Genomic DNA, 23,739 nt, shown 5'->3' on the forward strand with positions numbered 1-23,739 from the left:
CCTCGCCGCCGCGCCCCCGCCACTCTCCCCGGGCCTCGCGCATCCCTCGCCCCGCGGCGCTGCGCACCTGCTTCGCCACCCGCGCCCCGCAGGCACCTCCTTCCCCAGCCTTCCCGGACCGCTCGTCTCGGTTTCAGGCTGTCGCCCCCTCCTCATTCGCGCGCCAGGCCTCTGCGCACCTGTGTCTAACTGCGCCTTTCTCCACCCTTGTCTGCCCCCTCCCCATGCCCCTTTTCGCCTCCGGTTCTGTCGATGATAAGGTTTCGCGGTCTCCCCGGGCTGTGCATTTTTACCCTGGCACGTCCTTTGGCTTTGCATCGGGGAAATGTCTTTCTCACCCTTCCTCGGCGTCCGCAGACTCCCTCTAGACGCCCCTCTCCCACTCCTCTCCCGCATCGCCCACTCCGGTTACAGTGTTTCCACTGCACCGGGGAGGGATGGGAAGAAGGGAGAATTTGTCTAGGGGCCGGGGGAGGACCGGCCCAGCCCTGCCTCTCCCCACGGGTCTCTCTTCGTCCTCCTCCCTCCCCACGGCAACCTTCAGAGACCGAGGACCCTCTCGCAGACTTCTCTACTGTACATCTCTCGGGAAGAGGAGGGACATACATTTGGAGGGAGATTGGGACCTTGGAGTGGGGGTTGGAGCGTTAGACTGTGGGGGATGGGGGCTCAGGAGGAGAGGCCTCCCGCTGCCCATACGACCCATGCTCTTCTGGGCTCCAAGGAGAAATGCAAACCTAGCAGCCGGACCGCCCTGAGGAGATCTGGGGGAACCCCACCAGCCGGCTGCTGAGGGGGCGAGGGAACCACTGCCGTGCCCCTCCCCTCCCCTCCTCACTGCGGAGTCCTCCCATCTCGTTTTTGATCCTACCCCGCCCCCCACTGCAGTGACCTCCCCTTCCTCACTGCATTGACCTTCTCCTCTCCCCACGGGCGGGGGGATCCCTTCTACAGCCGACGACTGCAGCCAGCTCCTCGTCACCCCCCCCGCCCCCCCCCCCCCGCCACCCCGCCCAGTGCAGTAACCTCTTTCCCATCCCTTCCAGCCTCCCAGCCTTTGGCCCCTCCCACTGGTCTCAGGCTCCACCCCTCTAAGCCTCTTACCTTTCTCCTTCCTTCCCTTCCACCCAAGGAGATCCCAGCCATCATGTCCATTGAGAAGATCTGGGCCCGGGAGATCCTGGACTCCCGTGGGAATCCCACGGTGGAGGTGGATCTCTACACTGCCAAAGGTAATGGGCAGGGCCTTCCCACAGCCGCCATGCTGGCTTTGCCCTCGCCTGGCATGGGAGGCTCCCCGGGAATTCCCAGTGGGGATGGGGTGCTGGGCCAGGCTCACGAGCCTGGAGCGGGGCGGGGTGGATCCTCCTTTTCCAGGGGAGCCAGGATAGGCCGGTCTCTGTGTGCTAGCTTAGTGTGTGATACACAGCCTGGCTCTGCCCTCTGTTCACCGTGTGTGCGTGCACCGTGTGTGCTGCCTGCGTAGCTTCATTTCTGTGGGTCCCACTTGTGCACGTGGGGCCTCAGTTGGGCGGATGGGGAGGCCAGTGCTTGTGCATCCGCCTCCGTGCGTGTGTCCGGGGTGGGGTGGGGCGGGGGGGTCGTTAAGGAGCACTGGTGGAAGAAGGCTGGATGCGGCTGCAGGGGCGTAGAGCTGGAAGGCTGAAGAATCTCTGGTCCCTGTGGTGTCTTCTCTCTCCATCCTCATTCCACGTTCCCCTCCCAGGGCTTTTCCGGGCTGCGGTGCCCAGTGGAGCCTCCACTGGTATCTATGAGGCCCTGGAGCTAAGGGATGGGGACAAACAGCGTTACTTAGGCAAAGGTGAGGCCCTTTGTCTTTTCCCGGCTCTCCTGTCCCTCTACTGGGGACCTCACACCAGTCCCCAGCCCTCTTCCTGCATGCCTTCCCCCCACCTTTCCTCTTCGGGCCCCGCCTGGCCTGAGCCAGCCTGACCTCTCCACCTCTCCCTAGGTGTCTTGAAGGCAGTGGACCACATCAACACCGCCATCGCCCCGGCCCTCATCAGCTCAGTGAGGCCCGCTCTTTGCTGGGGGTGGGGACCAGGGTCCTGGAAGGAACCCTGGATTAGGGGACGATGAAGGAGAGGGAGAAAGGCCCACCTCTTGGGAATCATGGTTACCGGGGAAGGATGCCCCCTGCTCCCATGGAGCTTCAGGTCCTCTAATCCAGACAGGCCGCTGTTGCAGGAAGCTGGTTGGACCCTGGCTAGCTGTGAGCCTGTGTGTGGATGTAGGGGGCCCTCTGGCTTAGGGTCCAGCCTTCATCCTGGCTTTGGGTGATGGAGGCTCTGCTCACAGGGTCTCTCTGTGGTGGAACAAGAGAAGCTGGACAACCTCATGTTGGACTTGGATGGGACTGAGAACAAGTGTAAGCAGGGCTGGGAGAGAGTCGGGGTGGGGAGGGAACTCACGGAGCAGACGGAGAACTGAGGGCCTTCTTAGGAAGGATGAGCTGGGACTTCCCTGGAGGTCCAGTGGTTAGGACTCCACCCATGAGCTTCCACTGCAGGGGGCACGGGTATGATCCCTGGTCGGATCCTGCAGGCTGTGAGGTGTGGCCAAAAAAAAAAAAAAAGAGAGAAGGATGACCCGAGGAGGACTAGCCCTTCAAGAAACCATGAGTTTAACGCCAGTGGGAGGGGAATGACATTAGACAGAAGGGAGAACTTTGCAGCATAAGGAGGGGGCAGTTGGTGGCAGGTAGTCTGTGGTCTCAGGGATGTTTAGCAATAGTGCCGCTCTCTGCTCTTTCCACTCACCTCCCCTCGCCGCCCCCCACTACTTTCAGGAGAGGATGGATGAGGTGTTGCAGGAGTGGAGAGGGAGGAGGGGGGTCTCCTTTACTGGCTCCTTTTGGGGAGTGTAGGTGGAGGCGAGGCCTGGAAGGGGAAGGGGACGTGTTTGCTCAGTGCCTTCCTCTGTAATCTCCCAGCCAAGTTTGGGGCCAATGCCATCCTGGGTGTGTCCCTGGCCGTGTGTAAGGCAGGGGCGGCCGAGCAGGAATTGCCCCTCTACCGCCACATTGCTCAGCTGGCCGGGAACTCAGACCTCATCCTGCCTGTGCCGGTGAGACTATGACCTGCCCCTCCCAGGGGTGGGTGGGGAGGGAGTATGAAGCCTTGTGAGGACTGATGGGGCACAGCTAAAGAGAAAGGATGGGGACAGGGGACTCTGAGTCCAGGAAGCTGGAGGAAGTTTGGGATTTGGGGTTGACACTCCCAGGGGCGGAGAGGGAAGTGCTCTGTGACTTTTCTGTCCTCCTGTGGCTCCCAGGCCTTCAACGTGATCAATGGGGGCTCCCATGCTGGGAACAAGCTGGCCATGCAGGAGTTTATGATCCTCCCAGTGGGCGCTGAGAGCTTTCGGGATGCCATGCGACTCGGGGCGGAGGTCTATCACACGCTCAAGGGCGTCATCAAGGACAAGTATGGCAAGGATGCCACCAACGTGGGAGATGAAGGTGGCTTTGCCCCCAATATCCTGGAGAACAGTGAAGGTGAGGCCAGGAGCCCCACTCCCAGCTCTAAGTCTCACTCCATCCCGGGACATCAGGAAGGGCCACACGTTTCACCAAGTCCCGAGGAGGCTGCGTGAGGGTCCCTGAGCTAATTCCAAGAGGTTCCATTCCTCGGAGTGGGTGCCAGAGGGCCTAACAGATTCACATGCAGGCCGAAGAGGACATTCTTTATCCACCCAGCCAGATCTGTAAGCGTCTGTAAGTTCCCACTGGAGCCCCCGGGGATGCTGGGAGGTGGTCTAGGTGACCTGTGGGATCCATCCTCACCTTTAACTCCGATGGATCCTCAGTTTGATGAGATACACCATACTGCAGGGAATCCGCTCCAAATCTATCCCATTCCCACCCCAACCTCTTAGACGTCTAGGATTTCTAGCCTTTCTCTGCCCTGGGAGAAACCTTACAGTGAAGAGAAACTATGCAGGCAGGTAGTGGCTAAGAGTTAACTTTCTGGGGCCAAATTGCCTGGATTTGAACCTTGACTTGAAGAGTTACTGGCTGGGGATCTTGCTCACTTAACTTCTCTGTGCTTGTCTTTCTCATCTGTAAAATGGGAACAACAGTCTCTACCTCTTAGCATAATTGTGAGGATTAAATGAGATCATATGTGTAAGTGCTTAGGTGACATAGTTAAGCCCTCAATAAATTATAGCTATTTAAAACAAAACAAACAAACAATAAAACAAAACTGGGCTTCCCTGGTGGCGCAGCGGTTGAGAGTCCACCTGCCAATGCAGGGGACACGGGTTTGTGTCCCGGTCCGGGAAGATCCCACGTGCCGCGGAGCGGCTGGGCCCGTGAGCCATGGCCGCTGAGCCTGCACGTCCGGAGCCTGTGCTCCGCAACGGGAGAGGCCACAACAGTGAGAGGCCCGCGTACCGCAACAAAACAAAACAAAACAAAACAAAACAAGACAAAACTATGGAACTTCCCTGGTGGTCCAGTGGTTAAGAGTCCATGCTTCCAATGCAGGGGCTGCGGTTCGATCCCTGGTCAGGGAACCAAGATCCCACACACCGCGCGGCGCAGCCAAAACAAAAACAAAAACAAAAAGACTATTACTAACACAATTCCATTCCTCTGCCTTCCTAAAAGGTGGCCTGCTCGTCACAGACCTGGGAATAACCCCAAAACAACCTTAACCAGACCTCTCCCTAGCAACAGCCCTCCACTTCTGTTCTGAATTTCTTTCTTTCCCTCATTCCTCCTCGCCCATTGTATTCCATCCCCAGCCTTGGAGCTGGTGAAGGAAGCCATTGACAAGGCTGGCTACACAGAAAAGATCGTCATTGGCATGGATGTCGCCGCCTCGGAGTTTTATCGTGATGGCAAATACGACTTGGACTTCAAGTCTCCCGCTAATCCTTCCCGATACATCACCGGGGACCAGCTGGGGGCCCTCTACCAGGACTTTGTCAGGAACTATCCTGGTGAGAGCAAGGGCTGTGGCAGGGGGAGGGCGGGGGGCAGGCAGGGATGTGTTGGGGACAACTCTGGACCTTACGGGGGTGCTGACCCGGGTGTCAGGGAGAGATGTCCTGAGAAGAACCTGAGAACCAGGGATGGGGTGAAGGAGCCTCCTGCAGAGGTTGGGCTTTGGATGTCGTGTAATTGTGCAGGTACCTGTGGTGAATCTGTTCCATCTGCTTTGGATCCTGATTAAAGTCATGATCTCTGAAGCTGCTGGGATAAGGGGGCGGGTTTGGGAGGAACCAGGCATGGTGAGAAGGTGACTGGAACTAGCACAGTTCAGGATCTTTGGTTGATAAAACTGGATGCTGGGGAATTCCCTGGCGGTCCAGTGGTTAGGACTCTGCACTTTCACTGCCGAGGGCACGGGTTCAATCCCTGGTCAGGGAACTAAGATCCCATAAGCCACCAGTGTGGTGGCTGGATGCTGGATGCTGAATGGAGCTGGATGTCATGTGGATGAGGAGGTGCTGAATCACCCTCTCTAGGTCCCCCAGTGGTTTTTACCCCTGGATGGAGGCACTTGGTTTCCAGTTCCTGAGACAGAGCGAGAGAAAATAGACTTAGATTGCAGAATGAAGTTTTTAGAATAGCAACGAGGAAGGGCTTCCTGGTAGAAGATGGGAAAATACCAAGATAGGTTGTGAGAAAGTTTCTAAACTCTTGTTTTTTGAAAGGTTTTATGAAAGAATCAAGAAGCAGTTAGGGCAGGCTTGTTTCGGGGAAAGCAGGGGTGAGGAAGCTGAATTGGCCAGGGGGTCTGACCTGTCCATTCAGGGAATCTCAGCGGGGTGTTCCTGCCTGACTCAGAGCCTCCGCATCGCTCTCCCATCAGTGGTCTCTATTGAGGACCCCTTTGACCAGGACGACTGGGCTGCCTGGTCCAAGTTCACAGCCAACGTGGGGATCCAGATTGTGGGTGATGACCTGACAGTGACCAACCCAAAGCGAATCGAGCGGGCCGTGGAGGAGAAGGCCTGCAACTGTCTGCTGCTGAAGGTCAACCAGATCGGTTCGGTCACCGAAGCCATCCAAGCGTGAGTGCCTGCCGTCCCTGACTCAGCCCGTTTCTGCAGGATGCCTCTCACCAGTGCTCCCAGCCCAGTCTTGCCCACAAGTGCTGAAGGGGGCAGGGAACCTGGAGTCACTTTCACGGCTCTCCTGGTTCTGCTCCCTCCACCCAGACGTTTCTTGACCAACATAGGGGATGAGAAGAGGGTGTGGGCATGAGAAGAGGGTGCCGGCGTGAGGGGCTGGGGCTCAGTGCTGCTGTACGGATGCAGGTGCAAGCTGGCCCAGGAGAATGGCTGGGGGGTCATGGTGAGTCACCGCTCGGGAGAGACTGAGGACACGTTCATTGCGGACCTGGTGGTAGGGCTGTGCACAGGCCAGGTGAGCGCCAGGGAGCCCTTTGTGCAATTGGTGGGTTCTAGGCTCAGGTGGCTCTCTCCTTCCAGGTGTTTGCGGGTGTTGGGGGAATTTCAAGGGAGTATAAGTTTTCTTTCACGGGGCAAAGGGCGGCCACGGAGCTGCTTATCTTTTGTGGTGTTTCAGATCAAGACTGGTGCCCCATGCCGTTCCGAGCGTCTGGCTAAGTACAACCAGCTCATGAGGTGAGGGGACCCGGGGAATGGAAGCCCAGGGCCCAGGGGGTTATAAGCTGTGTTTCTCCACCATTTCATCTCCAGTGCCCGGGGCCTGGAGAACAAACAGTAGGCATCCAGAGAATACTTGTTTTTGATTGATGGGTTTGCAGATGGCCTGATTGACAGCCCACGGAAAGCCAGGGAATGCCCTCGCTCAGGCCAGGACCCGGGAGCAGGTGGTGCGAGGGGCTTGGAGGATGGTGGCCCCATGGGAAGCGGGGGCGGTCCTCCTGCTTCCCTGACTCTTTCCTTTCTGACTCACCTCTCTCAGAATCGAAGAAGAGCTGGGGGACGAAGCTCGCTTCGCCGGACATAATTTCCGCAATCCCAGCGTGCTGTGATCCCTCTACCTGCCTGGAGACATGGAACCCCTCGCCCGTCCTCCTGGAACCTCTTCTTTCCAGTCCTGCTCGAAATTTCACCCCAGGCAACACCCCGGCTGACCTGCTGCGCTGCTCCTTGACTGGTCCAGCCCCTGCTGTCTCCGCTCTCGCCCACTCTGGGTTCCACACTCTCCACTCCTTCCTTTCTCTTCTCCCTCCTCAAAAACTGGCCATGGACTGAGGATGTAAGGGCATCCATGGAAGACCAATCAGGGTCTGTGCTGGAGCGTCAGGGCTGGTTGTTGCGGTGTGTAGAGGGGCCGTGTGTCATGTGTGCTTTGCACTGGGTCTGTTCGTTTCCAGGTTGCATATGAGACAGGAACTGCGCAGTGGTGCTGAGTGGAGGGGAGTGCTGGCTGCGTGCTCAGGCCTGGCCTAAGGCACTGATGTATTATTTATTCATTTATTTATTTTTCATTCATCCTGTTAATGATTCACTTCCTCATAACTCCAGGGCCAGAAACTGGCCTGACTGGACGGGACCATGTGTCTGTATTTCATGTGACTGTAGATTCTGAGATGGCCTGGGGTGGGGGTCTTGCTGGAAGGGGAAGGGTCACAGAAAGGGGCGTCGATGAGGGTTCCTGTGTGCGTGCCAAGCCTTAACCTCAGCCTGGCTCGGTCCAGAGGTGGGGCTGTGTGCCCGGGGCTCCTCCCCTGTCCCTCTCTCCCCAGCCCGTCTCCCCCTCGTTCGTTCTTCCTGCAGCTGCACCTGAGCACCGGCTCACTCCCCCGTGCCGTGTCCCACAGCTGCCAGCACCTCTGTGGCGTTGAAATGAGCACCACCATTAAAGTGTGAGTCACCGTGCATTACTGTGTCTGAGGAGTCTTGCTCTCGTCCACACGAGGGGAGAGAAGATGGAGCTCCTGGAAGTCGGTGAAACTGGATAGCAGAGCTGGGGAGGGCACAGAAAGAGGAAGAAGCCCAACAAATAGGCCAGGAGGATGGCATTGCCCACCTCACCCTGGCCAGGCAGGGAGCACATTGCCTTGCCGTGTCAGCAGCAAGCCTGGCCCCAGGACCCAGGGGAATTGGGGGTCCTTAACCTGGGGCCCCAGAATTCCTAAAAGTATCAAAAATTGTGTGTGTATATGCATTTTTGGAGAAAGGGATCCAAAGGGTTTGCAGATTCACCAAGGGCCTTGACCAGAGGAGGGATAAAGCTGTGGGCTGGAGCAGCTCTGGTACTGGGCCTCTCCCAGACCAAGTCCTGGCTGCTTCTGGGATCGACCAGCACTGCCTGGGCAGCACCCCCTGCAAGGTGGGAACCCGGGGAGGAAAAGATGGTGCTTGGGAAGAATGGTACCATGGAGCGAGGGAAGAATGGTACTGGGGGTACAGAAGCCGGAGGAAACAGCCTTCCAGTAAACTGGAGATTCAGGACCTGGGGTGCTCAACGGGCCCCTCCCTGGGTCAGCCTGCGAGAAGGGTGCCAGTGTGTGGCTGGGGAGACGCACTATCACCCTTCAGCTCCAGCGGAGCCCCAGCATTGAGATGGGAACCCAGGAACCACAGGGGAGGAGGGGGGCGGGGGAGAGGGGGAGGGGCCGGAGGAGGGGGGCGGGGGAGCCCCCTCCAGGGCTCGGATACCCGGGTGGAGCTGTGGCCACTAGAGCGAGTCAAGCTTCTGTAGGCTGTTGACTGCACTGGCTCCAGGGCGAGGGTGGGAGGAATTGCAAGGCTGCTCCCTCTGTGGGCCTCCCACCCTGTTTGTTCTCTGAGTCCTGGTCCTGGGCCCCCTCTGCCATCCTGCCCAGCTCCAGGACTGGAAGAGGATTCCCGTTCTGTATGGGCAGGACCCGTTTCTCTGCTTTTCTCCTCCTGTGTGGCTGACAACTCAGCCCTTTTCAGTCGAAGAGTTTCTCGCCCCATCCTCTGTGCCTCTTCATTACAGCGCGGGCATCTCAGCTTTCCCTTCTCTGCTGTCTCCTGGTGTCCTTTTCTGTTTCCCTTGGGGGCACACTGTACTTTTCTCTAGGGTCCATTATATCCATCTTTCTTCAGTAACTCCTGGTCGGAGCCACATTTCCTAACCTCTGCCCTTTCCTCCTTGCTAGGTCGCCTTCTCATGCCCCCCACACCCCAACCCCTCAGGTACTGGCTTGGATTGGGTTACAGCTAGCTCTGCCTGGGCCTCCCAGGCCCCTCTCTCCACTTTCCTTTTGTGCCGTTGCCTGGAGACGGGTGGGTCGTGGGGGACTGGGGCCAGAGAGGGAGCTGGGGTGAGGGATGGTGGTGGGGTGTGTGTGATGCTCCCTGAAGCTGAGTTGTGAGCCTGGCCCTCAGGTAGGGGAGGAATTGGAGGGGGTAGGCCCTGGCTTCTCTTCTCACTCTCCTTATCCCGTTTCTACCACTGCCTACGTTTTTCTTTTAGGCTCCGCTATGTCACCATCCTAGCCCATCCCTTAGTGGTTAAAAAAGGAGGGAGAAGAGCTCGGCCTGGAAAGGAGCTGGGAAGAGCCTGGGCCAGGGCCCAGTGGGGGACTGAACTGAACAGTGTAGACAGGGAGGAAATGCAATGGAGGGGGAACCATGGGGAGAGGAGGAGTCTTGGAACAAAGTTGGGGGGTGGGGAGAAGGAGCTGGGGTTCTCCTAGGACACAGATGAAGGGAGTGGGCAGCGGGGGTGGGTGGGGGGGTGGAGCTGTCTGGAAAGCCCTGAGGGATGAGGAAGGTGGGACTGGGGTAATAAAGTGAGTGCCAACCAGTTCAAGAGTCTGAAGAGTGGTGATTCATTCCTAGGCCAGGGAAGCCTTCCTGCTCAGGTTCCCCGGTGCCATAGAATCCATTTAGAGCTTCTGGGTACTCCTAGAACTTGGCTGAGCCTGGCCCAGGGAAATATGAGGCAAAATCTACTAGTTGCTACAGAGCTAAGCTCCTTCCCTCTCAGAAGCCTGGTGGGATCCTACCCTCAGGGCCCACCCTCGGCCTCTAGCTGGCGGGCTCACACACAAACACCACCCCCAGCCCCAATCTGGAGCGCTACTGAGGGCTCCCAATCCAGACTCCGGCTCCAGCTCTTCCTGTTTCCCAGCCTGCCTCCCTCCCATTCTCCGGCCTTCCCAATCTCAGCTGCCAAAAATCACCCAGCGTCTTGGTGTCCTTTGTCCTGAGAGATGTTGCTGCTTGGTGTGGGGCAGGGAGAGAGCCCAGGAGACTCTGCGGGGTGGAGACTGGGGGTGCTGGCCTCCTGGCCAAAGACTGGGAGTGGCTGGGGACTGTCAGGGGCAGAGGCTGCCTGGAGAGGGGTCTGCGGTGGAACTGTCTCCACATTAGAATGATCACGATGGGGGAAACTGGGCACCAGGGGTTGTCTCCACGTGGAGCCTAATCCCCACCCGACCCCTTCCCTGTAGCCCAAAGTACTGTGAGTGATGACTTCGTACAGATTTGAGAAGGAAAATGGAGCTGCCACCAGCCAGGGGGCCTGAGGATGGTGTCCCACTCCCATAAATGAACGCTCATGCGCCCCCATTCCTACCATTTCCTTCTACTGCTTTCCCTTTCCATCTCCCCTGGCTTGTCCTCCCTATCACTGAATTTCCCTCCTCCTCTGCATGGCCACCAAAGGCCTTGTCTATCTTGCATTTCTTTCTCATCTTCATTACCACTCCCTTCCACCCGCACCCCATTCTATCTACCTTGTCTTGCCAAACGAAACCCTCCTCAGCTCTTTTGGAAACCACCCCCCCGCCCCCCCTGGAATCCAGCCATCCTCCCCACCCCCACCCCATCTTCCACCTTCGTCTCCCACCCAGAACCCAGGCCCCTAGAATCTGCATCTGGTCCCACCGTCTCCATCCTTTCTTAAGGTTCCTCTTGCTTTCCCTTCTCTCTCCACATGACATCTCTAGACTTCTCATTCCCCCAAATTCTTATATTTGCTGTTCTTTCCCCAACACCAATCACCCCCAAACTCTTCACTCTCGTCCAGAAACCCCATCCTCCTGTGTATGTCTCCATCTTTTCAATTTCTTCCCCTCCTTATGACCCCAAACTTCCATCCCATTCTCTCTCACAAATGCCCTCCCAAACCTCTTCTGCTACGTTTGCCAAAGACGCTGTCACCCGAAGCTTCTTTCCCCTCCCCTTGTCACACACCTCACTGTCCCCGTGGCCCCCAAGAAGCTCCATCTCTCCAACCTAACTCCATTACCCCATCTCTGCCACAAACCCACAGGCTCTCCCCCCTCACCTCTACCGCACACCCCTTGGCCCCCAAACTTCTCCAGCCCCCCTCATAACTGCCCATACAACCCACGGCCCCTCCTACCTAGACCTCTCCCGCGCCAGGCCCGCGGACTCCCCGCATTCCGCCTGAGCGAACCCCTCCCCGCGCCCAGGCCCCCTCGGCCTCTGACAACTCGCCCGGCGCCTCCCCTTCTCCGGATCCCCCTCCCCCCCCTCGCCTCGCCGCTCGCCTCGCGCTCCCTCCCTCCCTAGCGGCTCCCTCCCGGCCCCTCTCTCCTCCGTTCCTCCGCGCTCCCTCCTTCTCCCTCTTCCTCCCTTCTCCCATCCCCCTCTCCCAAGCGCCCTCCCTTCGCCGTCCGCTTTCCTGTGCGAGTCGCCGGACGCGCAGCCCAGCCCGCCCGCCCGCAGCCCCGCGTCGGGCCGGGGCCTGGGGCCGGGACCCGTTTCGGGGGGACCGCCGGCCTCCGGGAGGGGCCAGGAAGGGGCGAGGGAGACGACCGCCCGGGAAGGGGCGGGGGCCGCGGGCGGAGGCCGCCTAGGGGGCCGGGGATCGCGCGACTGCGGGCTGCGCGGGGCGGGCGCGGGCGGCGGGCGGCGGGTCGGAGCCGAGCGGAGCGCCAGCCGGGCCGCGGGGGCGGGCGGCGGCGCGGCGGGGGCGGGCTGCGCGGCCCGGGCGTTCCGGGTGGCCTGGGGAGGCGGCAGGCCTGGGGAGGGGCCGAGCGAGAGCGGGGATCGGGATTTGCTCCGGAGGCGGGCGGGCGATCGGGGCCAGGTGGGGTAGAAGGGGGGATGGGGGCCGCCCTCCGGGGGGGTCGGGGCCGCCGCCGCCGCCGTCGCGGCGGCGACTGAAGCCGGGAAGAGGAGAGGGGGGCGGGGGAGCGGCCGCCGCCGCCCCCCGGAGGCGCCGGAGCCCCGAATCCCGCTCGGAGCCAGCCAGCCGTCCCGAGCTACAACCAGGTAAGATCTGCCGCGGCCCGGGCCTCGGGCCCGCCCGGGTTCTGGCCCGCGGCTCCCCACCCCCACCCCTCGTAGTTCCCCCTCCCGCCGCCGCCGCCGCCTCCATTTGTTATTTTCCCGATCCGGTCCCCCACAGCGGGCACTGTCTGGCCTGAGGCTGGGGGCTCAGGGGGTGGGGCCGGCCCCCGAGGAGGGATGGGGGCCGGGGCGCCCGGAGGATCGGGAAGGTGGGGGGAGGTGGGAGGATCTCAGGAGGAGGGCTGATGGGGCAGGAGGGTAGCCAGGACCCTGGGACCCAAAGAGGAACCCCGAGGTGGAGGGTCGGCGGAGGAAAAATGGGATGCCTGTGAGGGGGCTTCGGGGCGAAGGCAAAAAGGAATGGAGAGATGGCAGCGAGGTGGGGCATGAGGACTCCAGGAAAAGCCCCAAAGGCCCAGAACCCGGGTTTCAGAGCCCGGGGTTCGGGGTGTTAGGTGTAGAAGGGAGTTGGGAAATGGGGAAGGGGTGTGGTAGGTGGGAAGAGAGGGATTGCAGCTGATGAGGGAGGAGGATGGAACCCGGGGAAACGGGGGGCTCTGAGAGGGCCACCTTTGAGAAGAAGAACCCGGCGTGTTCCCGGGTGGAAGTGGGCAAGTGATGTCTTTGTGACTCAGTTTTCTTTCCCCTACCCCGGGTCACCTCTGACCTTGTTTCTCCAATCTCAGACACAGGTACTCCTTGGAGAGGCGCACACTGGGGCCCCGTAGTGTGGGTCCTCCTGCAACTGGTGAGGAAGACTGGAACCCTGAAGGGAGAGTTAGGGAGCAAGGGTTTCTGGGAGGGTGGAAACAGGAGAGAATTGGGCAGTCTTACAGGCACTCCAAACAAGTTGTGACCCCCATCCTCAAATCCCCAGAGCACCCACTGCCCCTCTAGCTGTGGTTTCCTTAAGAGGGGGTGGATCTTCGTTACTGTTTTGTGCTCGGAGATTTCCCTTTGTGCATGGACTTATTTCTACTGGGGTAGGTACTCTTAAGCTCCCTTCCCTGAGGGTGCTGTAGGAGGACAGGAGCTGCTTTGGCAACTGTAGGGGGAGTTGCTGGCAGATGGACCCCCGGGATGGACTGTAGAGGGGCAGGTTCTGCCATTTTGTTGCCATGGCAATGATCCAGCGGGATGTCTAATAGATGGGGGTTCAGAATCTTGATTGGGCCTTTGGCTATACCCTTGGAACTCTTGGCTGGGTTCTGGAGGATGTTTCTGGAGCTGCTCATGGAGAGGAGGTTCCCCAAGGGGTCCACCGCCTTCCATCCAGCTGTCTTTGGGAAAAAGGTAGACATATTACTTGCAGGTCATAGTTGTTTCTCTAAGACCCTCCCTTTAGGCATGGTGGGGGGATAGAAATGCTCCTGTTCCAAGTTATACCATCTTTTGGCAGTTCATTATTAGGGACTTGTTGTATAGTCTTTTTGCTTCTTTGCACAGGTATTCTTCCATTTTCTTAAACTTGAGTCTTCCTTCCCAAGTATCCCTTTTCGTCTTTCCCAGACTATCCCCACAGCGACCCCTTCCCTCAGCTAACCTTGGACCTTCTGTTTCTCTGACCTTGTAGGAATGGCTGGGCTCTCCATGCCCATCCCAGGTGAGGGTGGCCCGGGGGAGAGGGCTGTGGAACAGCCTGGTGTAGTGGAAGTACTCCAGAACAGGAGTCGGGAGACCTGGGTCTAGTCCTGGCTGTACCTCTAACTAACTGTGACCTTGGTCAAGTCACTTCTTATTTCTTTGGGCCTCAGCTTCATTATCAGATGAAGGGATTATAGATAAGATGATATCTGAGGCCCCTCTGACAACTGTAGATTCTAAGGCTTAGGCCAGTGCCTTGTTATCTGCTGGTCTGGGCTGCACTGTTATCTAGGACTGGTTTGTGAGTCTGGCAGGTCTGGAATGATGGTGGAGGCTGGGCCAAAGATCCTGGAATTCACCCTGCAAGCCCATCCTAGAAAGCCTTGTGCCTCGAGTGTATTCCTTCAGACAGCCACCTCAGATTTCTCCCTTAATTTCTTTTCTTGTTCTTACTTAGAGACTCTTTCCCTATTTTTCATGTTTTCACCTCCGCAATCCGGCCTTTATCCTTTTGCTTTTGCGGTAAGGTGCCAAAGGTGAATGTGTTTAGTGTTTTGCAGACACATAGTAGGTGCTTGTAGATAGATCGGAGTTACAGTGACCGGCTACTAGGACAGGAGGGAGGGTAGCTCGGCTTGTTGGTGCTAAAACATGCTCCAGGTTCAGGAATGTATATATAACCCAGCCCTACCTCCTTCTCTCTCCTGCCACTCCTTCTCCCCAGGGTCACCTACCCTTTTATGACTGCTTTTCTCCTTCAGAGCTACTCATTGCTAATTTTATCAGATTTTAACTGATTAAAGAAGTTGAGGTGGGGGAGGGCCACGCGAGGCTTGCTCTGTTCTTCAGGTACATCCCTGCCTTTCTCTGACCTATTGGATCCCCTGACTCTCACCAACCATGAACAGGTTCTGTGATAGGAAGGAGAGATGAGCACCCTCCTTTAAGGGGCTGGCAAAGACACCCCAGTCACAGTCATCTCTCGTGCTTTTGTTAGGATTGTTTTCCCCTTTTGTTATGTTGGGTTTTGTTCTTTGCGGGGGGGGGGGGGGGGTTGACAGTATTTGAAAACCAATTCACACAACAACTCAAAAGTGTGGTAGTAGTTGTAATGGAAGAGAAATGGCTGATGTACTGGGCAGAGCATCAGCTGTAAGTTCAGAAGACAGGGGCTCCGTCCCAGCTATTTCGGGACTCTAAGTGAGTAAATTGTTATTAAGTTTCCTGGAAAGGTTAGGCTCACCCCTCACTGCATGCCTCAGTAGGGTTCAGTGGAGGTGAGTGAGAGGTATTTACTCTGTATTCCTTGGGAAAAATAGTGCTACAGAATGTAGAAAGGCTGTTTCCCTAGCCAGGCCTCCTAACTAACTCAGAATAGGTGGCTAAGCCTACTCCATTTGCACTGAGGCCAGCAGCACTTCATTCGAGAAGACCTACTGACGTTAGTGGGTTTAAAGGTCAGTAGCAAGAACAGACCAGAACATCCATATATACATGACATCTGTGGGGAATAGAGAAAGGAAGAAAACTGTAAGAAGATATCATTTTTGTTCTCAAAAGATCTTACGGTTAGTAATATGGAGAGATGTGACACTTAGCAAGAAATACAAACAAGTGCAAATGAAAATTACTGGCTATGTAGATAGAGATACGTAGATAGGCTGTGAGGAGGTATGAGTCCCTGTCTAAGCCAGGTGGGAAGACAGGCTTACAAATGTGTACATTTGTCTCGTTTACCCACTGTTATTCACTGATTTGGTTGGTAGAGTGAGAGCCTGGACTTTTCCTCTAGCCGTAGGGAACGCAAGCACTAGAGCAGGGGTCTTACGAGACTCTCAGAATCGAAGTTCTGCACTTTGGGGATACCCAGGTTTGGTCTTGGCCTTGGTCGGGCTGTGTGCCTTTGCATTGTAGAATGGGACATTGTTCTCCCACCTACTCTGATGTGAAAGAAGATTCTTTTCATATCTCTGGGACTGATCTAGGCCTTCTGAGAATTCTCCTCACCACCTTCTGATGAGATCAGAGCTAAGTACTGAAGAGCGAGCATGGGCTTTGAAGTCAGGGAGATGGGGCTTGGTTCTGGTGCTGTCACTGGTTCCTCACTGTGTATTTATCACACGAAGTTGGGCAAGTCACAGTCACAATCTTTGAGCCTCAGTTTCTTCACCTGTATAATGGGGATAATAAGAATACCTCCTTTTCAGGGTTGGTTGTAAATATTCAATGAAATTGGACATGTAAGGGCTTGACGTAAAGACGGTACTCCATAAATCAGCTAATACTTCAGCTACATTTCTTTATGCTCCTTTTAAAGGCTCTGTGGAATTCGTGCGTGTGCATCTATTTCCTAGGGATCATGAAGGGTGACACCCTGAACTGGGGTGCACAGGCACCTCGGCGTTTTCTGCCTTACCACGAGATGAAAGGGATGCTGTCGCCGGCAGAGTTGCCCTCACAGGTGGCTGGGACGACCCATGGGCACGCCAGCAGTGTCTCATGGCTGGGCTGCTTACTCAGCCCCTTGACAGGCACGGTAGTGTCCCCTTCAGACTAGTGTTCCCCAATTTGGAGACTCTGATGGTCTTTTTCCAACAGGCTTCACTGAAAACAGACCGTGTGAGTTCCAGGTGCCTGTACCGGAAACTTGGAGATCCTGCTTCCTAGGCCACAGCTGTGGGGAACTTAGGGTGAAGCAGATAAGTTTCTGTATTCAGCTGCCCAGGCGGAGGAGAATGGGGTCTCCACAGCCTGAAGAATGAAGACACGACAGAATAAAGACTCAGTGAGTAGGAGCTAAAATGAGAAACACGAAAGATCAAGGGCAGGGAAGCTTCTGGCCTGTCCCAGGGCCCAGCCCGCCCCTGCCACCCAGCTCCACTCTTTCCTCTCTTCCACCGCCAGGCAGCAGCTCCACCCCCCAGCAGAGGAGCCTGGCTTTGAACCCCATCCTTCTGGGACACCCGCTGGCGGGGAAGCATAGAAATAAGGCTCATGATGAAGTGAGGCACAAGGTAGAAAACGACATGACCTGCTTGCCTCCTTCTCCCTCAGATGTCAATGAGGAGTGGACGGAAGAAAGAGGCCCCTGGGCCCCGGGAAGAACTGAGATCGAGGGGCCGGGCCTCCCCTGGAGGGGTCAGCACGTCCAGCAGCGATGGCAAAGCCGAGAAGTCTAGGCAGACGGCCAAGGTATTCTGTCCCCATGTCCTGCAACAGGATGCCCAGGCACCAGGGCTGATGGTGTGTATGTGTGTTGGGGGGAACTTCCTGTCTGGCTGAGGGTACTGGTGGAGCTCGCGAGGTGTAGGACAGGCGTTTTCTTTCGCTCTAACAGAAGGCCCGAGTAGAGGAAGCCTCCACCCCAAAGGTGAGCAAGCAGGGCCGGGGTGAGGAGATCTCGGAGAGCGAAAGTGAGGAGACCAACGCGCCAAAAAAGACCAAAACTGAGGTGGGAGACCCTTGCAGCCATCCTGACCCATGTTCTGACCATTCTTTCACCCAAACTTCCTTTTCCTCACAGTTCTTATTTTAGTTTTGCCTGGAATGTGCGAGAAAAGTCTTATCCTAGCGCTTATTAAAGTAGCCTGTCTGTGTGTCAGTCAGATCTTCAGGGCCTTGGCCAGACTGTCAGATGATCAGGCAGGGCCAGAAGGGGACGGGAAGAGTGTGGGGATTCTAGCCTCTCCTTTTCTAGGTGCTGGCTTTCATGCAGGGGCTGGGGAGGAGATCCGGGCTGAGGAGTCTCAGTGGAAGGAACAAATAAATCATAAGGAGCATGCAGAAGTGGTCTTTTTAAGAACCAGTGGTTTCTGGGATGTGTAGTTAAAGGGGTAGATGAGATGAGAGGATGGCAGATGGGCTGGTGGGTGGAAGACAGGGATTTGGGTTCAGCTGTGGATTGGGAGAAGGTGCTAGAGATGGACACTTGAGGAGGGAACTCAGGCGGCTGCTGGGGAGCAGCAGAGACTGCGGGGAGAGTGGGGGAACCCCCGGAGGGCAGGGAGGTGGGCTCCAGCAGGAGTACTCAGCGCATCGTGGCACAGCGGTGTGCTGTGAGCGGGAGGTTATTTTGTGCGAGGGAGGCCCCCAATCCAGAAGCAAGGAAGGAAGAGGCAAGGGAGAATTGGCCGTCCCTCTTCTACCGCAGGAGCTCCCTCGGCCACAGTCTCCCTCGGATCTGGATAGCTTGGATGGGCGGAGCCTCAATGATGATGGCAGCAGCGACCCTAGGGATATCGACCAGGATAACCGAAGCACGTCCCCCAGCATCTACAGCCCTGGAAGCGTGGAGAACGACTCCGACTCGTCTTCTGGCCTGTCCCAGGGCCCAGCCCGCCCCTACCATCCACCTCCACTCTTTCCTCCCTCCCCTCCCCCTCCAGAGAGCAACCCCCGACAGCCAGAGCCTGGCTTTGAATCCCATCCTTCTGGGACACCCACTGGGTATCATGCTCCCATGGAGCCTCCCACATCTCGAATGTTCCAGGCTCCTCCAGGGGCCCCTCCCCCTCATCCACAGCTCTATCCTGGGGGCGCTGGTGGAGGAGTTCTGTCTGGACCCCCAGTGGGCCCCAAAGGAGGAGGGGCTGCCGCTTCAGTGGGGGCCCCTAGTGGGGGTAAGCAGCACCCCCAGCCCCCCACCCCCATTTCAATATCAGGCTCTGGGGCTGGTGGTGCTCCCCCAACAAAGCCGCCCAACACTCCAGCTGGTGGTGGAAACCTACCGTCTGCTCCACCACCAGCCACCTTCCCCCATGTGACACCAAACCTGCCTCCCCCGCCTGCCCTGAGACCCCTTAACAATGCCTCCGCCTCTCCTCCTGGCCTGGGGGCCCAGCCGCTAGCTGGGCATCTGCCCTCCCCCCATGCCATGGGGCAGGGTATGGGTGGACTTCCTCCCGGCCCAGAGAAGGGCCCCACTCTTGCTCCGTCACCCCACCCTTTGCCCCCTGTGTCCACCTCCTCTGCTCCCGCCCCGCCAATGAGGTATCCTTATTCGTCCTCTAGCAGCAGCTCTGCAGCAGCCTCCTCTTCCAGTTCTTCTGCCTCGGCCTCGGCCTCCCAGTACCCAGCTTCCCAGGCACTGCCCAGTTATCCCCACTCCTTCCCTCCCCCCACCAGCCTCTCTGTCTCCAATCAGCCACCCAAGTATACTCAGCCTTCTCTCCCATCCCAAGCTGTGTGGAGCCAGGGTCCCCCCCCACCTCCTCCCTATGGCCGCCTCTTGGCCAACAGCAATGCCCACCCAGGGCCCCTCCCTCCTTCAGCTGGCGGCCAATCCACTGCCCACCCACCAGTCCCGACACATCACCACCACCACCAGCAACAGCAGCAGCAGCAGCAGCATCATGGGGGCTCTGGGCCCCCTCCACCTGGGGCATATCCTCACTCCCTGGAGAGCGGGAGCTCCCACCACGCACACCCCTATGCCATGTCTCCCTCACTGGGGTCTCTGAGGCCCTACCCACCAGGGCCCGCACACCTGCCTCCACCTCACAGCCAGGTGGCCTACAGCCAAGCAGGTCCCAGCGGCCCCCCAGCCTCTTCCTCTTCCAATGCCTCTTCCTCCTCTCAAGGGTCCTACCCGTGTTCACACCCCTCTCCTTCCCAGGGCCCCCAAGGGGCGCCCTACCCCTTCCCACCGGTGCCTCCGGTCACCACCTCCTCGTCTACGCTTTCCACGGTCATTGCCACGGTGGCTTCCTCGCCAGCAGGCTACAAGACAGCCTCCCCACCTGGGCCCCCACCGTATGGCAAGCGAGCCCCGTCCCCAGGGGCCTACAAGACAGCCACCCCGCCCGGATACAAGCCGGGGTCCCCGCCCTCCTTCCGAACGGGGACCCCACCGGGCTACCGAGGCGCCTCGCCACCGGCAGGCCCAGGGACCTTCAAGCCGGGCTCGCCCACGGTGGGGACCGGGCCGCTGCCGCCTGCAGGGCCCTCGGGCCTGTCATCCCTGCCACCACCGCCTGCGGCCCCCGCCTCAGGGCCGCCCCTGAGCGCCACGCAGATCAAACAGGAGCCGGCTGAGGAATATGAGACCCCCGAGAGCCCGGCGCCCCCGGCCCGCAGCCCCTCGCCCCCTCCCAAGGTGGTAGACGTGCCCAGCCACGCCAGCCAGTCGGCCAGGTGAGAGGCGGGGTGGGGGTGGGGGTGGGGTGGCGGGCGCGGGACGGGCCTTGCGTTCGTTCGTGTGGTGCTTTTCAAAGTACTCCAGGCCCTGGTCTCGGCAGCTGGTGCGGGGCCGCTCGCAGGGGCTGAGCGCGCGCTGCCTCCGCGCCCGGCAGGTTCAACAAACACCTGGACCGCGGCTTTAACTCGTGCGCGCGCAGCGATCTGTACTTCGTGCCGCTGGAGGGCTCCAAGCTGGCCAAGAAGCGAGCCGACCTGGTGGAGAAGGTGCGGCGCGAGACCGAGCAGCGCGCGCGCGAAGAAAAGGAGCGCGAGCGCGAGCGCGAACGCGAGAAGGAGCGCGAGCGCGAAAAGGAGCGCGAGCTGGAACGCAGCGTGGTGAGTTCACCGCGTGCCGCCTCCCGCCTCTGGCCCGCCCTCTACGCGACTCGGGGAGGCTCGAGGGGTGGGGATTGGGGTGGGGTGGGGTAGGGTGTCATGCGCCACCTGTCGGAGAGGAGGAGCCACTGCAGCCCAGGAGACCAAAGGATTCCAGCGGGAGGAATTGCATCTCTGGGCCGGAGGAAGGCAAGCTCGGGTCAGAGTACCTGTGGATCCCAGGAAGAGCCACTAACCTACATAGGAAGAGAAGGGGCAGGGAAGTCCCTGGCGGGCTGAATTCCAATGAGTTGAAGCTTTAGGTGTTCAATGCTGAGACATTGAACTGAGGACCAGGACCAGCCACATCTTTCCAACCTGCTTTTTTGACCCCGCTTCTCCGTGTATCCCACAGAAGTTGGCTCAGGAGGGCCGTGCTCCAGTGGAGTGCCCACCGCTCGGCCCAGTGCCTCATCGCCCTCCATTTGAGCCGGGCAGTGCTGTGGCTACAGTGCCCCCCTACCTGGGTCCCGACACTCCAGCCCTGCGCACCCTCAGTGAATACGCCCGGCCCCACGTCATGTCTCCTGGAAATCGCAACCATCCATTCTACGTGCCCCTGGGGGCAGTGGACCCAGGGCTCCTGGGTTACAATGTCCCGGCCCTGTACAGCAGTGACCCAGCAGCCCGGGAGAGGGAGCGGGAAGCCCGTGAACGAGACCTGCGTGACCGCCTCAAGCCTGGCTTCGAGGTGAAGCCTAGTGAGCTGGAACCCCTGCACGGGGTCCCTGGGCCAGGCCTGGATCCCTTCCCCCGACACGGGGGCCTGGCTCTGCAGCCTGGCCCACCCGGCTTGCACCCTTTCCCCTTTCATCCAAGCCTGGGGCCCCTGGAGAGAGAACGTCTAGCGCTGGCAGCTGGGCCAGCCCTGCGGCCTGACATGTCCTACGCGGAGCGTCTGGCAGCTGAGAGGCAGCATGCAGAAAGGGTGGCTGCCCTGGGCAACGACCCGCTGGCCCGCCTACAGATGCTCAACGTGACCCCCCATCACCACCAGCACTCCCACATCCACTCTCACCTGCACCTCCACCAGCAGGACGCCATCCATGCAGGTGAGACTCCTGCTTCCTGGCCCAGGCCCTTTGAGGCCACCTTGCCGCCCTGGCAAGTGATCGGTGCTTCTGTCCCTCGGGCCAGGACTTCCCTCCCCACGTCTGGCCTGAGCCTCTCTCCTGAGATTGCTGCCCTGGCCTTTGCCTTTGCAGCCTGTCTCCTCCTGCCCCAGCCTTGCCACGGAGACCCTTCCCCACACCCCAGCCCTCTTCAGGTCTGGTGCCCACCCGCGACAGAGGCCCAAGGTGGGAACCTTTGAAGGAGCACGGTCTTCCTCCCCTCACAGCCCCTGCCTCTGAGCCTTCACGTAACTATTTTCTTCTTCCTCTGGATTCAACTCTTGTTTCTTGCCATCTTCTCCCCTCCCTGGCGGAGGTGTTTCATGTTCCTCTCTGCCTCTAGATCTGTGACCTTCTGGAAAGAGAGCCTCGTGGCTCTGGTTGTGGGATCACGTTGACAACGAGCTTTACTCACTGTCTTTTCACCACATTTCTTACTGTCAGAACACTGCCCCGTCTAGCCTCACAGTCACGTTCATTGCAGGCTCCTTGCGCTTTCTCTCTTTGAAGCTCCTCCCCGTCTCATTTCCTAAACTTCCAATCCTCTTCCGTCTCCTCTCAACAGTCCACTCCTCCCTCCCTATTCCTCAGGTCCCTCTGCCAACTGTAATCTCCTGTCCTCTGCCATCTGCAGTAGGGTCTTGCCCTGTCCATCTCCCAGGCCCCTAGTTCCTCCATTGTGCCTCCTTGATCCACTGGATCTCCCAGTGTGTGATTGCCCACCTCTCGTCCCAGGCATGGATGCCTTCACCCAAATGCATGGCTTTCCCCAAACCTCCCTCTGGTGACACCTTCCTCTTCTCTACCCTCCAGCCTCTGCCTCGGTGCACCCTCTCATTGACCCCCTGGCCTCAGGGTCTCACCTTACCCGGATCCCCTACCCAGCTGGGACCCTCCCCAACCCCCTTCTTCCTCACCCTCTGCACGAGAACGAAGTTCTTCGTCACCAGCTCTTTGGTAAGGATGGAGGTCTCGGGGTTGGGGAAGGTCTTACGAGGGAAGGGCAGAAAGGAGGAAGTTAGGTGGTGGGATTGGCCTGGTTGGGCTTGGGGAGAGATGAGGAGGTGCCCAGAGGAGCTGGGAACGGGAGTAGGAGGGCTGAGGCCCTGCCCAAGAGAGGCACAGGGTTTAGGGCCAGGCTAAGAGGCCTGAATCCTAACCACCCCTGGCAACTTGCTGGGCTGGCTGCCACCTAAGTTGATTAGTGGCAGCTGCTCTGTATGTAAAGCGGCTGGCTACCTCAGTACGCCATCAGTCACGTGGCCCCTGCCCTTCCTGCCCACAGCTGCTCCTTACCGGGACCTGCCAGCCTCCCTCTCTGCCCCGATGTCAGCAGCTCACCAGCTGCAGGCCATGCACGCGCAGTCCGCTGAGCTGCAGCGCTTGGCGCTGGAGCAGCAGCAGTGGCTGCACGCCCATCACCCGCTGCACGGTGTGCCACTCCCCGCCCAGGAGGACTACTACAGGTACCGCGGGGCGTCCTAGGTCAGCCCGAGGGGACGCAGCTCAGCCCGCCTGGGATGGGCTGTGGCTCCCGTGGGAGGGGAACCCCTTCCCCACCATCCTCTGTGAGAGGGGCCAGGTCAGGATGGACCTCAGCCTCTCAGTCCCTGCTCTGCCCCCCTCTTCCCCCAGTCACCTGAAGAAGGAAAGCGACAAGCCGCTGTAGAACCTGCGATCAAGAGAGCACCCGTGGCCCCTGCATCTGGACCCAGGAGGCCTCCCTCCCCGCCTGCCACTCAGAGCGGAGGGGGGTGCCGCTCAGTCCCAGGGCCTGGGCCTCTGGGCAGAAGGAAGGAGGAAGGGACAGATGGAAGGCCAAGGCTCCTGTGGTGTGCGGAGGTGGGGAGGGGGCGGGGGTGAGGGCGGAAAGCGCACAGCATCTTGGACCAGGTCCCTCTCCCTTGGCCCCCCGCCTTTCTCCCTCCCCCACGCCCCACCCCCGTGGCCACCGCCTCTCCCCCGCCCCTTGGTGTGATTATTTCATCTGTTAGATGTGGCTGTTTTGCGTAGCAACGTGTGCTGCCCCCGCCCCTCCCCAGCCCCCGTGTGCGCGCCCCCCACTGCGATGTATGCCCCTCGCCCTTCCCCCACATTAATAATTTATATATATAAATATCTATATGACGCTCTTTAAAAAACATCCCAAACAAAACCAACCAAACAAAAACACCCTCACGACTCCCCAGGAAGATGTCTGTGGCTGTTTCTTTGTGGGCTACTGGGCGTGGGTTGGGGGCGTGGGTCTCTGCGCGGCGACGCCTCGAGAGAAAGCTGTGGGATCACC

At 58.8% G+C, this 23,739-nt stretch overlaps 2 protein-coding genes and 1 long non-coding RNA gene across 7 annotated transcripts; 2 read left to right on the forward strand and 1 right to left on the reverse strand.

Moving 5' to 3' along the window:
• Window positions 1-1,037: 1,037 nt before the first annotated feature.
• On the reverse strand, window positions 1,038-11,854 carry LOC149747942 (uncharacterized). Its single transcript, XR_016394862.1, has 3 exons — window positions 2,433-11,854; window positions 2,122-2,326; window positions 1,038-1,785 (listed from the first exon to the last, which is right to left on the reverse strand). It is a non-coding gene; the product is annotated as an uncharacterized LOC149747942 (long non-coding RNA).
• Window positions 1,136-8,567, forward strand: ENO2 (enolase 2). Its single transcript, XM_022577462.3, has 11 exons — window positions 1,136-1,232; window positions 1,727-1,822; window positions 1,973-2,031; window positions 2,320-2,389; window positions 2,954-3,087; window positions 3,295-3,517; window positions 4,771-4,968; window positions 5,844-6,045; window positions 6,292-6,400; window positions 6,563-6,621; window positions 6,926-8,567. The coding sequence occupies exons 1-11, from the start codon at window positions 1,148-1,150 to the stop codon at window positions 6,993-6,995; spliced, it is 1,305 nt and encodes a 434-aa protein (XP_022433170.1). The 5' UTR covers window positions 1,136-1,147; the 3' UTR covers window positions 6,996-8,567.
• Window positions 11,855-12,038: 184 nt separating the features above from the next.
• On the forward strand, window positions 12,039-23,644 carry ATN1 (atrophin 1). Of its 5 annotated transcripts, none has more exons than XM_089920235.1 (11): window positions 12,039-12,186; window positions 16,387-16,573; window positions 16,843-17,031; window positions 17,126-17,239; window positions 17,939-19,920; window positions 20,079-20,301; window positions 20,696-21,392; window positions 21,546-21,638; window positions 22,266-22,409; window positions 22,738-22,918; window positions 23,088-23,644. In XM_089920235.1, the coding sequence occupies exons 2-11, from the start codon at window positions 16,547-16,549 to the stop codon at window positions 23,119-23,121; spliced, it is 3,684 nt and encodes a 1,227-aa protein (XP_089776361.1). In that variant the 5' UTR covers window positions 12,039-12,186; window positions 16,387-16,546; the 3' UTR covers window positions 23,122-23,644. The 5 variants fall into 5 exon arrangements, with proteins under 5 accessions (XP_089776361.1, XP_089776363.1, XP_089776362.1 ...); XM_089920236.1 differs by having other exon boundaries at window positions 12,040-12,186; window positions 16,843-16,980; XM_089920237.1 differs by lacking the exon at window positions 17,126-17,239 and having other exon boundaries at window positions 16,843-16,980.
• Window positions 23,645-23,739: the final 95 nt, after the last annotated feature.

This window comes from Delphinapterus leucas, chromosome 11 (assembly GCF_059928025.1).
Source record: "Delphinapterus leucas isolate spDelLeu-1000000601 "Yukka" chromosome 11, BTC_Dleu_Yukka2, whole genome shotgun sequence".
NCBI classification, from domain to species: Eukaryota; Metazoa; Chordata; class Mammalia; order Artiodactyla; family Monodontidae; genus Delphinapterus; species Delphinapterus leucas.

Bases quoted from the DNA above. Each gene is read 5' to 3' on its own strand.
- ATN1 (XM_089920235.1), top strand. From the start codon at position 16,547: ATGAAGACACGACAGAATAAAGACTCA. The intron at 19,921-20,078 runs GTGAGAGGCGGG...CGCGCCCGGCAG, and splicing joins CACGCCAGCCAGTCGGCCAG to GTTCAACAAACACCTGGACC. The intron at 21,393-21,545 runs GTGAGACTCCTG...TTGCCTTTGCAG, and splicing joins GCAGGACGCCATCCATGCAG to CCTGTCTCCTCCTGCCCCAG.
- ENO2 (XM_022577462.3), top strand. From the start codon at position 1,148: ATGTCCATTGAGAAGATCTGGGCCCGGGAGATCCTGGACTCCCGTGGG. The intron at 4,969-5,843 runs GTGAGAGCAAGG...CTCTCCCATCAG, and splicing joins CTTTGTCAGGAACTATCCTG to TGGTCTCTATTGAGGACCCC. The intron at 6,622-6,925 runs GTGAGGGGACCC...CACCTCTCTCAG, and splicing joins AAGTACAACCAGCTCATGAG to AATCGAAGAAGAGCTGGGGG.